The sequence below is a fragment of the Chiloscyllium punctatum genome, chromosome 45, assembly GCF_047496795.1.
Source record: "Chiloscyllium punctatum isolate Juve2018m chromosome 45, sChiPun1.3, whole genome shotgun sequence".
NCBI lineage: Eukaryota > Metazoa > Chordata > Chondrichthyes > Orectolobiformes > Hemiscylliidae > Chiloscyllium > Chiloscyllium punctatum.
In genome coordinates, this window is record NC_092783.1 from 52018621 (window position 1) to 52035052 (window position 16432).

Here is a 16432-nt window from a genome sequence, read left to right on the forward strand (position 1 = left end):
AAAGTTTACAGTTTTCTGGAGTGTGTTTAGAACATTACATTGATGCTTTGCTGCATCCGCTCCAGATAGTGATGGAGCTTTTTGAGCTGGGAAAGAAGCTCGCATAGTTTCCAGCTGCTAGCAGAGGGGGCAGGCTGTGTCGGAGGGGGTTAGCTTCCAACCTGGAGTTGATTCCTGCTATCCTTCGGCAAAGCAAGCGATATCTGTGTCTTGCTAACATTACGTGCTTTGATGTGAAATGTGAACCGTGGGACATAAAGGGAAGACCCCACCCCCACCCCAAAGTGGGCAAGATGTCGAGCGATTTCAGGATGTAGCTGCTGAAGCAGGTGAAGAGCAGGAAAATTTGCTCCAACGTGGCAACATGCAGAGGCCACTGGATGAAGGAGAGAGGATCAGAAGCAGGTGCTGAAGCTCGAGGTGAAGTAGGTGGGAAAAGGTTTGTGGCGACTGCAGAAGTGTTTGGGATGAGTGACCTGTTTCTCTGTTATACATTCTTTGTGATTTGGTTGCTGAGAATGAAGCAAAATGTTGTTTAAGTTGGTACTACATGAACCGCAGCAGTTCAAAAATACACAGTGACTCAATGGTTAGCACTGCCGCCTCACAGTACCAGGGACCCAGGTTCAATTCCTTGGGTGACTGTGTGGAGTTTGAACATTCTCCCCGTGCTTGCACGGGCTTCCTCTGGGTGCTCGGGTTTTCCTTCCACAGTCCAAGGATCTGCAGGTGGATTCGCCGTGCTAAATTGTCCAGGAAGAAAGTGAAGACTGCAGATGCTGGAGATCGAAGTCAAAAAGTGTGGTGCTGGAAAAGCACAGCCGGTCAGGCAGCATCCAAGGAGCAGGGGAGTTGACGTTTCGAGCATAAGCTCAATGTCCTGATGAAGAGCTTATGCCCGAAACGTCGACTCTCCTGCTTCTCGGATGCTGCCTGACCAGCTGTGCCTTTCCAGCACCACACTTTTTGACCCCCAGCTAAATTATCCTTTAGTGTTCAGGGATGTGTAGGCTAGGTGGGTTAGAAATGGTGAAATATGGGGGATAGGGTATGGGTGTGCTCTTTGGAGAGTCAGTGTGGACTAAATGGGCCGAATGGCCTGCTTCCACACTGTAGGATTCTATGAATGCCTTCCCAAAGGACATTAGAGATAGACATTGAATGTTGGCCTTGACGATAATGCTCATATCCCATGCACAATAATAGGGCCATAATAATGAAAAAAAAGCTTGTAGGTTTTCTAATGCATTCAGGTTTACCTTCAGTGACCTGGAAACTTATGAGTTAGCAATGAACAGGCCATTCTGCCCATTGAGCAGTGCTGGCCATGCATTTGTCAAGACGGCCATGCAGAAGGATTGCCTTCCAAGTGCAGAAGCCACTGCGTCACATAGTCCTCGGAGGTTTGCAAAGTGTGGGGAACGTAGCCCTTGGGCCTGCTCTGTCACTGAACAAGATCATAACATGGCTGTCTTGATTGTAACCTCAAATCCACATTCCCACTGAGCCCTCATAACCTTTCATCCTCTAGGCTTAACAGGAATCAATCTACCTTTGCCTTAAAAATATTCAAGGACTTGTTGCATCACCATTTCATTTAGAGCGTTCCAAAGACACTCCGCGCCCTGTGAGTTTAAAAGACATTCTTCCAGTCTCTATTTTAAATGCAACAACATCATTCACCCCCATGCCCCTCGCCTCCTTATCGCACACTCTACCAACATTAACTTGGCCATCTCTTGCAGACAAGGCCCTTGCATGTACCTAAACATTTCTTAAGGACACCCTCCTTTTGCTGTATTAACCAAAAAAGAAGATTCCACAACAATGTGTCAAGGTTTCCATCTCAACAATCAGCTTAATCAGTAGAAAGTTTAAAACTCATTCGGTTCTGATATAACACGATAGCTCCATCCCCGTGTGATGTTGCGTTATAAGATTGCCTAATAGCCACACCATTTAAACTAAAATGAATCGCGCTCTAACCAATACAGTTCAGGAAAGTTTGCATTCTACAAATAACAGTCCTAACTCTTCAATCATGTTGAAGAAGCATGCGTTATAGCAGGACCTATTGTATCTGTTTTAATGTGTCCTTATTACAACCCTGACAATAGAATTTGTTGATAATGCCACCATCCTGAGAGCTCTGTCCCATGTAATGTATCCCAAATGCTTCAAGTTGAGTCATATAAAACTGTTTCTTCGCATTTTAAAATGGTGTGCTGTAAGTGTCCATAATGACACCTTAAACATTATAAAAACCAAAAGGATCAGAAATGTTAACTCTGATTTCTCTTTACAGACGCTGCCAGACCTGCTGAGCTTTTCCAGCAATTTCTGTTTCTCTTTCTAATTTAAACATTATGTAGTGTTACCAGTTCATGACTACTTTGTTTGAAACCGGTGATCATAATTATTTTTCCCTCCTTTCCTTGCTTTTTCCAGTTCCCAATTCCTCCTTTCCCTTCTCCCCATGTCCCTGGTCTTTATTTGTGCGTGGGACATGGCCATTGTTGATGAGGCCAGCATTTATTACCTATCTCTAATGTCCGTTGAGAAGGTATTGGTGAGTTGCCTTCTTGAACTACTGCAGAAATGTGGTGTAGGGCACCCAGGATGCTTTTTAATGGCATGGGCTTTCAGAACTTTGTCTTCTCTTTCATCATGTGTCATCTCCTCCTTTTGAAATGCTCAGAGCTAGTGAAAATGATTAGACTGAAAGACCAGATGATTGGGTGCAACAGTTCTGACTGATCGGAATGGGACTTGTGGTCACGCCATTAATTTCCCTGTTCTGAAGTCTTAAAGCCTTGGCAAGAAATTGGTTAGTTGTGATAATCTGAAGGCAAACCTGGTCACTTTCACCAGATGCATGTACAATGCACCATGTGACAAAGGAGCAGATGCACGAATAAAGGGTAGAGAGGAAGCAATAAGGCAAGGGCAGTGTTGGGAATTTCTATTTTCAATTCGCTCAAGGGATGTGGCTGGGCTATCTTTATTGCCCTTGAGAAGGTGGTGGTGAGCTGCCTCTTGAACCACTGCAGTCCATGTGCTGTAGATAGATCCATAGAGAGTTTTACTAATTATTGCATTGATAACTTGTATCCAGTACAAAAAAAAGCCATTCCTATCTAATCTGCAATTGACTCAGCCATTCTCATGTTACTTGTTCAAAGCCATGTAGTTATGTACAGTAGGCTTTCGGTGCATCGAGTGGGTGTTTGATGTAGTGTATCCGATGAGTGAGTATTCGTTCATGCATGGCTCACTAGGAATGATTGGGTCCCTCAGGGTGTTATGATGAAGGCTGGTTTATTTGAAATCTATCCCAAGAGACTATGTTACATTTTAAATCATGCTGTTAAATATTCTTAGTTAGCACATGTTCAGCCAAGAACTCCAGCCTTTGCAGTGATGTGTGAATAGTTAGCATGCTGCAACACAGCAGGGACTCCTTTGCTCATGTACAAGATCTGCAGCAACAAAGAGAGTCTCTAGGTAGCAGCTGAAATGTCCCTTTGTGAAATAGGTGTTTTCAATGAACAACTTGGATGACGTGCAGGTGTTCACGCAGGACCAATGGCTAAAGCCAAACTGGACTCTGGGGAAGTCTTGAACCAAGGGGCACGGTTTAATAATTAGGGTTGTCTCTCTTTTAAGTCATAAGTTGAGAAGAAACAGTTTCTCAGATGGTCATTACTCTGTGGAAGTCTCTACTCCTGAGAGCAATGGAGGCTGGGCTATTGAATATGTTCAAGGTTGCCTTAGATTTTTGATAAGGAAATTTAGGGTTATGGAGGGTCAGTCACAAAATGGAGTGGAGGCCACTGTTTTTCTTGGATGATGAGATAGGTTTGAAGGTATGAATGGTCTAATCCTGCTTTTCCTTTATGTTCTTAAATTCAGGGAAGACCAAATGAATTAGAGAAGTCAGCTTTGAGTTTTTAAAGTATAAATATTATCATAGGAGGGCTGAAGGAATTGAGATCATTGTATTTTCCTTTCCATTGTAATTTCTCATTTGTATTAAAGACAAAATGAAACATTTGCATTCTGAAAGTTTAAAGGAAAATTCTCTTTTTTAGGGTTTCTGCTTGCATATTTGGTTATAGAAGTGTAGAAACATTGAAAACAATGGGGGCAGAAGTAGGCCATTTCTGCCCTTCAGCCTTGCTCTACCATTCAATATGGTCATCGACCGTGTTCCTGATTTCTGTCCTGTGACTTTGAGGTTATTTTGTCCTTTTTTGAGGTGATATAAGGCAGAGATACTGAGCAGTCTACTAAAACCACGAGAGTAAACAGCTTGGCATTTATTAAAGGTAGAACAATAGAAGCAGCCTGGCTGGGTGTGGCCAGCCCTCATAGATCAGATTTCTAGGTTTTAGTTTTAGTTTTTAGGTTTAGCTTTAAGCAGTTACTTGTGATCTTGAAGAAGTAGAAGCTATTCTTTTCCTTTCTCAATTACAGCCAAAACCAGAGGGATCTCTTCCTAGGCTGCTAGACTGCATGTGAGATAAAATCTGTTTTACTGAATTTGCCTTTTTCCAAAGTGTGTTTATGGGATATTACTTTTTTGGAACAGTTAATTAGTAATTGGTAGTGTATCTATTATTCTGTAAGGAATTGGGAGGTCATGTTGCGACTGTCCAGGACATTGGTTAGGCCACTGTTGGAATATTGCATACAATTCTGATCTCCTTCCTATCGGAATGGTGTTGTGAAACTTGAAAGGGTTCAGAAGAGATTTACAAGGATGTTGCCAGGGTTGGAGGACTTGAGCTATAGGGAGAGGCTGAACAGGCTGGGGCTGTTTTCCCTGGAGCGTCGGAGGCGGAGAGGTGACCTGATAGAGGTTTACAAAATTATGAGGAGCATGGATAGGATAAATAGACAAAGTCTTTTCCCTGGGGTCAGGGAGTCCAGAACTAGAGGGCATAGGTTTAGGGTGAGAGGGGAAAAATATAAAAAAGAGACCTAAGGGGCAACCTTTTCATACAGAGGGTGGTATGTGTATGGAATGAGCTGCCAGAGGAAGTGGTGGAGGCTGGTACAACTGCAACATTTAAAAGGCATTTGGATGGGTATATGAATAGGAAGGGTTTGGAGGGATATGGGATGTGTGCTGGCAGGTGGGACTAGATTTGGTTGGTATATCTGGTTAGGATGGACTGGTTGGACTGAAGGTCTGTTTCCATGCTGTGCATCTCTATGACTCGAAGTGTTCTAATAGAATTAAGTTATTCTAAATTCCTTTTTCTTTTGGTTGTGTTTTCACTATAGTGATTAAATAAATTGTGTTTTGCTTAACATCAAATAGTTTAATCAGTCACGTTGTCGGTGGCACGGTACTGCTGCCTCACAGCGCCAGAGACCCGGGTTCAATTCCCGCCTCAGGCGACTGTGTGGAATTTGCACATTCTCCCCGTTTCTGTGTGGGTTTCCTCCAGGTGCTCTGGTTTCCTCCCACAGTCCAAAGATGTGCAAGTCAGGTAAATTGGCCATGCTAAATTGCCCGTAGTGTTAGGTGAAGGGGTAAATGCAGGGGTATGGGTGGGTTGCGCTTCGGCGGGGCGGTGTGGACTTGTTGGGCCAAAGGGCCTGTTTCCACACTGTAAGTAATCTAATCTAATCTAATTACATCTAGAACATGGTACTTTACATTTACCTTTAAAATAAGGAAAAGTTAGGATTTAGGCTACCTCCTTAAAATATTGGCCTAGTCCATAACACACCATACCGTTTGATCCCCTTAGCCCTAAGAACCATATCTAGTTCTTTCTTGAAGATCTTCAAAGTTTTGACCTCAACATCTTTGCCATGGCAAAGGTATACATTTGGAGGCTTTCTCTTTTGGAGGCTTCTTGTTTGCAATTTGCTTAACACCCGACAAATAAGTATATGTCAGTAAACAACCTGTATCCGTGTTTCGCAGTGCCATGCAATTTCAGGTAATGGCCTCAGTGATGTGATTGCTAGACTATGAGCTGGAGACCCAGGAAATGTTTGAGGGGCCTGGGTTCAAATCCCTACCATAGCAGATGGTGGAATTTGAATTGAATAACAGTCTGAAATTAAGAGCCAATGAAGGCCTTGACTATGGTTTTGGGTAAGTACAGTTGTACTTGATGTATGTCCCTTTTGCAGATTTGTATTCTGGCTATTTTATCTCCGATCTGTTGTCGCTTCCTCCTTCTCCTACAGACTCTACCTTTCTACATAAAGCAATGTGGTTAACTCTTTACAGCCCTCTGAGCAGTTGGGGATGGGCAATAAATAATGGCCTGGTCAACGGTATCCGCATCCTATGACTGAACAAGAAAAGGCTGGCATTTTTATGATTGACTGTGGGGGGAAAATAATTAATTGAAACTTAATTGAAATGTATTTCTGTTCATTTTTCCAGAGTTCCCGTCACTGATGCTTTGAGTTTGTGGGGAAATAAACTTATTTTCCGCTGGAAACATGGTGGGTTTGGGTCAGCTGCTTGGCGATGGACAGTTCTGGATGCTCAGTGCCTGAACATGGAGCAGTTTCACAATAGCACAATGTCAAGGAGAACTCTCCACATTTGTGGTGCTATAAACTGGGAATGCTGCCGAACCGTTGTCAAGGGGGGCGAGAAAATTCTGGACGTGGTCAGAGACAGAGCGCAGAATTAGAGGCGGTATTGTCATGATGGAGAAGCCCCAGTCCAGTATGTTTTTCCACAAACGAAGGTCCCAGTTGTTGTTGCTGAATTCACTGACATGTGGCTTGGAGATGTGTGTGGGAGCCGGAATCACCTTTGTACCCCCACTGCTTCTGGAAGCTGGTGTACAAGAAAAATACATGACTATGGTTTTGGGTAAGTGCAGTTGTACAATGTACATTCCTCATACCAATTTGTTTTCTGGTCTGTTTTATTTCTGATATGAGTTTTCATCACCTCCTCTCAGCCGCAGGTACTAATGCTTGTAGATTTTGAGTTACATGTGGGTTTGCAGCTAGCCTTGCTGTTCCTTGTGCCATGTGGGTTTCCTGGATGACTGGGGGTAAACTGTATAGGCCAGATGTTTCCGTTGATATAGCTTTAACGACTGTTGTTAAAGGTTTTACATAACCTTGGTGTTATTTTCATGAGAAACTCTAGGTTTTATCAACATCTTGCAGTTTAACCACAAAAACCACTACGGTTGAGCGGTTGAGGCCAAAACGTTGAATTTTTTCAAGAAGTTGTTAGGTATCGTTCTTGGGCCTAAGGAGATCAAAAGAGTATGAGGAGAAAGCGGGAACATGATACAGAGTTGGATGATCAGCCGTGATTTAGTTGAATGGGCTCAAAGGGCCAAATGGCCTACTCCTGCTCCCATTTTGTATGTTTCTCTGAGCCAGTCCTGAGCTTGTCAGCCGTCATCTCACATTCTCCTGCATGTTTCACTGTGGGCCTGGAGTCACCTGTAGGCCAGACCCAGGTAAGGACAACAGATTTCCTTCTCATAAATGGAGCAGATAGGCTTATACGACAATATTATGACCAACTCTCTAAATTCTAAGTTTTATTGATTTCTAATTTCTTCATCTGCCGTGGTGAGATTTGAATACGTGTTCCCAGAGCATTGGTCTGGGCCACTGGCTTGCTAGTCCAATGACATTACCACTGTGCCACCACCTCTGCTGAAGGGTCTCTATGTGTACTAAGAGGGTTTCTGAAGCTTGAGTACAGTGGCACCATTGATCCTTCACTGAGAGTCATTGGTGTATGTCTGAGTACTTCATCCAATCACCCTTTGAACAATAGCTAATGCCCCAGCAGTGATGCTGCCTTTCCAGCTTGGATTGTGGCACCTGGGGGACATAGTGATAGTTACAAATGTGTCTCTACTTGTGTTATTGGTGGGAGTGGTATGACCTAATATAGAGTTTATTGTACAGTGATAAAGGTGTTAGCTAAAGTCCTTTAGCTAAGTGTTGACAAAATGGGACAAATAAACACAATAACATTGAGATAAATGGCAGTGATTACAAACCTTGCCTACTAGTCTTTGTGAATACTCACACTTTAAATTTACACACCACTGCAAATTTTTTTCTTTACAATCTGTGTATGACTATACATAATATTACAGCTCAACACTCGAACAGAGTAAGCACGAGCTGATATTGAAGTTAACTTGTGCAAGAAAGGCTTGCAGGAGGGAAGGAATTTGGTGTAAGACTTCACAACTGACGCTAAAACAAGCTACTGCTTCCAAAGCTCTCCCTTCCCCAGGATGAAAGGGAGATATTAACTTATGATCTGATGATGTTGAGAGAGAGAGAGAGAAAGAGACTTACTTAAATGATGAAAGTTATTGTAATGGTAAATGGGAAATAAAGTGTAGTTGTGTATGGTGGGAAGCATCCTAGGGAACACTCCCCTCTGTAAGTCTGTTTCGCTTTGTGTGGCTGGGAATTCACTGCTTCCGTCTGGATGTGTGATGTGGCGATTTTCTGTTCAGCTGGTGTTATGTGGCCCCAAGCCTTTTCTGTCCTGTCTTGCTTTTGAATTAGGAACCTGTTTGAACTGGGTTTATTGCAAGGGGTGCAATTACAATGATTTCTGAAGTTTTAAAATTGTGACTGGAGTAATCATACAGCTGTCATATGTGTCCGCATCTTTTTCAGTATTGTTTGGAAATTAAAAAGGAAGAGGAACCTCTCCCACTGCCCTCACTTTTCTTTCTTTCCTCCTGAAAAATGTCTGGAATTGACCAGGCTTAAAATTTTTCATGAATTATTATGGCAGTGTCAGCAATGCTGACTGCCTGTTGTCTGTCGCAGTTAGTCCAGTTGAAGCACGGGAAATAGTTTGCATCTCTTAAGTTGCTGCTGGCAAACCTTTTAGTTCAGAGGACATAGTAAAAGAAATGCAATCCCAGCTAGCAAGCGAGCTCCCACTTTGCTGTCTCTTTCTTGCAACCCTTCTGCCCCAGTGTAAAGTGCAGGAGATTACAATCTGCCATTCAGACTTTAACAGCGTTTAATTAAGTGCTAAAAGAGCACCATTTTAGTTTGAATGCACAAAAGAGACTGTCTCTCTGCAAATGGGGCCCCTGCAGATGTGACTGAGGGATGTAGTTGATAAGAGAGTGGTAATCTGATCAGCCATTAATTTTGGTAGCCTCCGTGTCCAACTGCACAGTACAGTATGTGAATCCCTCGTACAATGGCAGGACTGTGCCCACTTCACATCACTGTTATGGATATTAAGGCTTGCCTTTTGCTCCCTAAATTTAACAATATTGCACAGAATTGTAGTAATCTTTCATCACCTTTAAATAACCCTACTGTAAGTTACTCTGCTAGACCAAACTGCCGTTACATGTGCCTTTATTTGTTGCTGGGCAACAGGATGTTGGCTTGAGGGGTTTGGTTGTCTGCTGAAGTATTAAGTATCCTGTGCCTCAGGGCTCTCCATTGACACTAATGTTAGACTAGCATCAGATCCATTACATGACAGCGAATCTCCTAATTTCTGCTAGGTGCAGTGATGTCCAGCATTCAAGATTTGTTTGGCAATAAACTTTTTGTGGCCTAATTGGGACTGTAGTCCAGTGAATAAGTCATTGCTCAATTGAGAATCATTATTCTTAAAACATGATTCACTACTTGAACTCTCAAAATGAATACCAGTGGTGGATTCCAGTCTTGACTTATTCCTTGGCCTTTTCAATGATATTTACTTGCATATGATTTTTAGTCCAGTTGGCTGGATAGCTGGTTCATGGCGTGGAATGATATCAACAGAGTCAATGCCAACCAGGAAAGCCTTGTCTTCGCAACGTTGGCTCTGGCCTGAAGCATGATGACCCTCAGGTTAAACTCACCACCAGCCATCTGTCTCTCTCCTCGCTCTTGCGCTCTCTCTCTCTCTCACACGCGTGCTCTTTTTCTCTTGCACTCTCTCTCTTGCACTCTCTCTCTCGCGTGCTGTCTCACGTGCGCTCTCGCTCTCTCTCGTGCTCTCTCTCTCTTGCTCTCTCTCACGCTCTCTCTCTCTCTCTCCTCCCCCCCCCCCCCCCCCCCCACGTGCTCTCACTCGTGCTCTCTCACACCTCTCGCTCTCTCTCGCACTCTCTCGCTCTCGCACTCTCACAGACTCACACTCTCACTCTCACACACTCTCTCACACAAGAGCAGTTGTATGATCTTCTGGGACTATGACAACCTTACCTTGGCACCTGCTTTGCAGTGATTATGCAGAATAGAAGCAGATCTTTCAATCCAACTCATCCATGCCAGCCAGACATCTTAATCTGACCAAGTCCCATTTGCCAGATTCAACCCATGTACTACTTAAACCCTTCCTATTCAAATACCCATCCAAATGCTTTTTAAATGTTGTAATTGTACCCACCTCCTCCACTTCCTCTGGCAACTAGTTCCATACATATGCCACTCTCTGTGTGACAAACTCACTCTTCCAGTCATTTATTAATTCTTTCCCCTCTTACCTCAAATCTTAGCCCTCTCTAGTTTTGGACTCCCCCACCCTAGGAAGAAGACCTTAGTTATTCACCCTATCCATGCCCCTCTTGATTTTATAAACCGCTCAAAGGCCACCCTTCCATCTCTGATGCTCCAGGGGAAAATAGTCCCAGTCTATTCAGCTTTTCTCTGTGACTCAAACCCTCCAGTCCTGGCAGCATCCTTGTAAGTCTTTTCTGCACCCTCTCAAGTTTAACAATATCATTCATATATAACAGCGAGCAGAATTGTACGCAGTGTTCCAAATGTGACCTCACTAATGTCACATACAGCTGCAATATGACATCCCAACTCCTATAGTCAATGTTCTGACCAGTGAAGGCAATCGTGATAAACACTTTCTATACCACCCTGTCGATCTATGTACCTGCACCCCTAAGCCTATTTTTTTTTTGGCAACACTCTCCCCAGGGTTCTACCATTAGTTGTTTAAGTCCTGCCCTGGTTTTGTTTGTGCGTGAGAAAGTGAGGACCGCAGATGCTGGAGATCAGAGTCAGAGTGTGGTGCTGGCAAAGCACAGCTGGTCAGGCAGCATCTGAAGAGCAGGGGAGTCAACATTTCGAGCATAATGAGAATGAGGCGTCATTCCCGATGAAGAGCTTATGCTCAAAACGTCGGCTCCCCCTGCTCCTCGGATGCTGCCTGACCTGCTGTGCTTTTCCTGCGTCACACTCTTCGACTTTGTTTATGTTCACTCCAGTTCTTTTATGTCAATTTTATGTAGAATGGACAATTGAGCTGTGTAATGTACTTTAGTATCACCTGACCAGGATTGTGCGTTTAATGAAACTTCACTAAACCCAAGAGTTCTGTTTTAGTATTTTCTTTTTATTCTGTGCTGGCCTTTTAATGATTTGTTCAAATGCATTCCTAAATCTCTCTTGGCCTTCAGTTTCTCCAGTTACGTTTTGGTAAGAATAGCAGAAATAGCATCTCCTCAATTTATCAGTGCTCCAGATAATTTGTCATTACGTTGCCCAGTATCCAAAATTAAAGTTGGTCAAATGACAGTCAAGTAGTAGATGAAATTCTGTGCAAGTATGAAGTTGTTCATTTTGACAGGATGATGTCGCAGAGGCACTATAGGCACAATTGTAAAATAAATCAGAGACTTCGGTGGGTATGTGTCGAAGACTTTAAAAGGGGCAGGACAAGTTGAGGAACTGATTTGATGAAGCTCTCCAAGGGAGCAGTTGCCCCCTCCCTGAAAGAGGCAAGAAAGGGGAAAAAAGGGCAAGCTGACCCTGAAGAGAAACTCAGCTCCTTACCTCCCCAGCAATTCACCAGTGTGGGGAGAAGACTGGTTATTAAAGACTTGAGCGTGCACCCTGCCCAAACATCTGCCTCTGCAGTGGGCAAGAAAAATGACACCTATCCAAACTGAGAATTCATAGTGACCAGCCTATACTGTTAGTTGAAAAGTGGTTTCCAGTTGCCCCAAACTGGTGGCCACCAAAAGCTCCTCTGAAACCCAGCTCCTGCTTTTGTCTCTGACTTGCCTTGAGCCCCTGTCCAGGCAGTGACCACCCCACAAGGAGGGAAAAAAAATCTTGTCGGAGCAACTTACTGCAGATGCTGGAATCTGCACTGAAAACAAGAAGTGCTGGAGATCACAGTGGGTCCAGAAACATCCATCGAGAGAGAATAAGCTTCTCAGCTCTGAAGTATCAGATAGAGTCAAAACATTAGCTTGCTTTCACTTCATGGATGCTGTTTGACTCGTTGTGATCTCCAGACCTTTTTTGTTTTCAGAAGGAAAAAAACATCATCTTGTGACTAGATCCCCAGAAGGGTAACTCTCAACTGGAACCGAGTGGTTACCAGCCTCTGGCCGGCAGTTTCTGAAGACTCAGGTCACCAGGGTCAAGCCCCATGAGATATGCACACTTTTGTTTTTGTTTACCTGTCATATCTTAATGAACTGATTGGGCCGTTGGTTGAGTTACCTCATGGATGGGAACAGTGTGCTCAATGCCAAAACATGCTTAGCCCCACACTTAACAAAAAAATGTAAAATATCCCTTCAAAGGGTTCAAGAGCAAGGAGGTTTTGCTAAATATATAAAACAATGATGTGGTCTCCTGTGGATTATTACAACAAGCTCCGGACAATATACTTTGGGAATCACGTGAAGGCATTAGAGAAGGCATTGAAAAGATTAGTTCAAATGCTTTTAGGGATGAGCAGGTTCAGTTCAGTGGATTGGAGGAGTTGGAATGTTTTGGTGTGGTGAAAGCTGGGAGGAGGTTTTATAGAGATATTCAACACCATGGGGGTCTGATGGGGAAACTGTTGTTACTGGTGGGCAGGATTGAGAACCAGAGGACATGTATTTTACATAATTTGTGAAAGAAGCTATGGGGATGCAAGAAACCTTTTCTCACATTGAGTGGTTAGGATCTGGAATATGCTAAGTCAGAGTGTGGTGGAAGCAGGTTCAATCCAAGCACTTGAGAGAGAATTGATTGTTATCTGAGAAGGAAGCGCTGTGCAGGGCCATGGGGAAAAGGCAAGGGAATAGAATGAGGTGCATTGCTCATTTGGAGAGCTGACACTGATAGAGCAAGTTGAATGGCCTCCGGCGCTATAGTAATTGTAATGGTCATGATTTGGAGGTTGCGTCTCTTAGTTTAGATTAGATTAGGTTCCCTATAGTGTGGAAACAGGTCCTTTGGCCCAACAAGTCCACACCGACCCTCCGAAGAGTAACCCGCCCAGACCCATTCCCCTACATTTAGCCCTAACTAACACATCCCTGAATACTATGGGCAATTTAGCTTGACCAATTCACCTAAACCTGCACATCTTTGGATTGTGGGAGGAAACCAGAGCACCTGGAGGAAACCCATGCAGAAACAGGGAGAACGTGCACGGGGAGTTGTTGCCTGACAGTGGGTGTCTCAGTGTGTGGTTGAATAAGTATGTATAAAGTTCAGCATTCAGAAGGTGAAATTGCCATTGAAATCTAATTTCGTTCATTTCTTCACATAAGAATTGTTCTGTTAACATTCTACAGAGGATGACTTTAATGTTTTTACTTTTGGTCCGCAGGTATTGGGCCAGTCCTAGGACTGATATTTGTTCCAATGATTGGTTCGGCAAGTGACCACTGGACAAGTCGCTATGGCCGCCGACGCCCCTTCATTTGGGCGCTCTGCTTTGGGGTCCTTCTGAGTCTCTTTGTTATCCCTCACGCCAGCAAGATGGCCACTTTCTTCAGCCTGAACGATTATCCTGTCGATGTGATCTTCCTCATCATTGGGATCTGCATGTTGGACTTTTGTGGCCAAGTCTGTTTCACCCCTCTGGAGGCCCTGCTGTCAGACTTGTTCCATGATGCAGAAGATTGTAGGCAGGCTTTCTCCATGTATTCCTTCATGATCAGCCTGGGGGGTTGCATCGGCTACCTCTTGACAGCAGTGGACTGGAAAAGTACTTTTGTGTCCACTTACCTCGGTGGGCAAGAAGATTGCCTCTTCACACTTCTGGCTGCCATATTTATTTTGTGTGTTCTTGCAACCTTCTTTGTATCTGAGGAAAACTATAGTAATGTGGATGGCCGGGTTGATATTTCACCAAAGGAAGTCATTAAGCCTCTGTCACGGTACTGTTGTTGCTCCACTAGTATGCTTTGGCGAGCAAGGCACTACCTTCTGGTACTGAAGAACTGTTGCACTTTGATCCCCAAACTCTATAACTTGTACTGTCGCATACCCAAGGTGATCCGGCAGCTGGTTGTAGCAGAGTTCTACAGCTGGATGGCTCTCATGACGTTCATGATGTTCTACACAGACTTTGTGGGGGAGGGACTCTACCATGGTATCCCTAATGCTGATCCTGGGAGTGAAGCTCGGCTGCGCTATGATGAAGGTACAGTGACTTTAGCATGAAAGAAATTGTCATTGATTAACAATAATTATCCTGTTGGAATCAACTGAAGGGCATGGGTCTGAGTGAATATATCTGATTGGCTTCATAAGTTTTAACTTGGAAAGTACAAGTATCTGCAGTAATTCATGTTTTATATATTGACCCAGGTAGATCTTTTTCAAAGCAGAACAATCACTAGAGCGCAGCAGATTTTAAAAAAAAAACGAGATTTAGAATCTGTTAAACAAAAACCAAAAGAACTGCGGATGCTGTAAATCAGAAACAGACCCTCCTGAGGAAGGGTCACTCGATCTAAAATGTTAACTCTGATTTCTCTCCACAGATGCTAGCAGAGCTGCTGAGCTTTTCCAGCAATTTCTGTTTGTTGATAATCAGTTTGCCTGTTTTGTCAATGTTACTTGAGAATGATAGTTAAAATACTGAAAGGATTTGCCCTGCTCCTCTCACCTAGAGGAAGACCCATCTCGATGTATGTGGGGGCCATTTATATAAAATTTACTTCAGGAAGGTGCAGGTGAGTGAGAGCCGAAAATGTGTTGCTGGAAAAGCGCAGCAGGTCAGGCAGCATCCAAGGAACAGGAGAATCTTTCGGGCATAAGCCCTTCTTCAGGAATGAGGAAAGTGTGTCCAGCAGGCTAAGATAAACACATCCCTGTGGTAGGGAGGAGGGACTTGGGGGAGGGGCGTTGGAAATGCAATAGCTAGAAGGAGGTCAAGCTGAAGGTGATAGGCCGGAGTGGGGGTGGGGGCGGAGAGGTCAGGAAGAAGATTGCAGGTTACGAAGGCGGTGCTGAGTTCGAGGGTTGGGACTGAGACAAGGTGGGCAGAAATCTGAGTTCATCCCTTGTGGTTGGAGGGTTCCTAGGCGGAAGATGAGGCGCTCTTCCTCCAACCGTCGTGTTGCTACGGTCTGGCGATGGAGGAGTCCAAGGACCTGCATGTCCTTGGTGGAGTGGGAGGGGGAGTTGAAGTGTTGAGCAACAGGGTGGTTGGGTTGGTTGGTTGGTCCGGGTGTCCCAGAGGTGTTCTCTGAAACGTTCCGCAAGTAGGCGGCCTGTCTCCCCAATATAGAGAAGGCCACATCGGGTGCGGCAGATGCAATAGATGATGTGTGTGGAGGTGCAGGTGAATTTGTAGTGGATATGTAAGTATCCCTTGGGGCCTTGGAGGGAAGTAAGGGGGGGGAGGTGTGGGCGCAAGTCATTCCATATTCCCAATTCCTTCGTCTTCGCCGCATCTGCTCCCAAGAGGACCAGTTCCAAAACCGTACAATCTAGATGGCCTCCTTCTTCAAGGACCGCAATTTCCCCCCAGACGTGGTCGACAATGCCCTCCACCGTATCTCTTCCACTTCCCGCTCCTCCGCCCTTGAGCCCTGCCCCTCCAACTACCACCAGGACAGAACCCCACTGGTCCTCACCTACCACCCCACCAACCTCCATGTACAGCGTATCATCCGCCGTAATTTCCGCCACCTCCAAACGGACTCCACCACTAGGGATATACTTCCCTTTCCTCCCCTATCAGCGTTCTGAAAAGACCACTCCCTCCGTGACTCCCTCGTCAGGTCCACACACCCCCACCAACCCAACCTCCACTCCCGGCACCTTCCCCATCAACCGCAAGAAATGCAAAACTTGCGCCCACACCTCCCCCCCCCCCCTCCTTCCCTCCAAGGCCCCAAGGGCTACTTCCATATCCGCCACAAATTCACCTGCACCTCCACACACATCATCTATTGCATCCGCTGCACCCGATGTGGTCTCCTCTATATTGGGGAGACAGGCCGCCTACTTGCAGAACGTTTCAGAGAACACCTCTGGGACACCCGGACCAACCAACCCAACCACCCTGTAGCTCAACACTTCAATTCCCCCTCCCACTCCACCAAGGACATGCAGGTCCTTGGACTCCTCCATCGCCAGACCATAGCAACATGACGGTTGGAGGAAGAACGCCTCATCTTCCACCTGGGAACCCTCCAACCACAAGGGATGAACTCCGATTTCTCCAGTTTCCTCATTT

At 44.7% G+C, this 16432-nt stretch overlaps 1 protein-coding gene across 6 annotated transcripts in view; it reads left to right on the forward strand.

Moving 5' to 3' along the window:
* LOC140467425 (solute carrier family 45 member 3-like) overlaps nt 1-16432 on the forward strand; it is a 180445-nt gene that overhangs the window by 149136 nt on the left and 14877 nt on the right. For all 6 annotated transcript variants that reach the window (XR_011955455.1, XM_072563773.1, XM_072563771.1 and 3 more), the window contains exons 2-3: nt 6413-6853; nt 13568-14386. Coding sequence is in view for 5 of the 6 variants with exons in the window: in XM_072563773.1 (XP_072419874.1) it covers nt 6682-6853; nt 13568-14386 (991 nt within the window). In the remaining variant the exon portion in view is untranslated. The remainder of the gene's footprint in view (nt 1-6412; nt 6854-13567; nt 14387-16432) is intronic.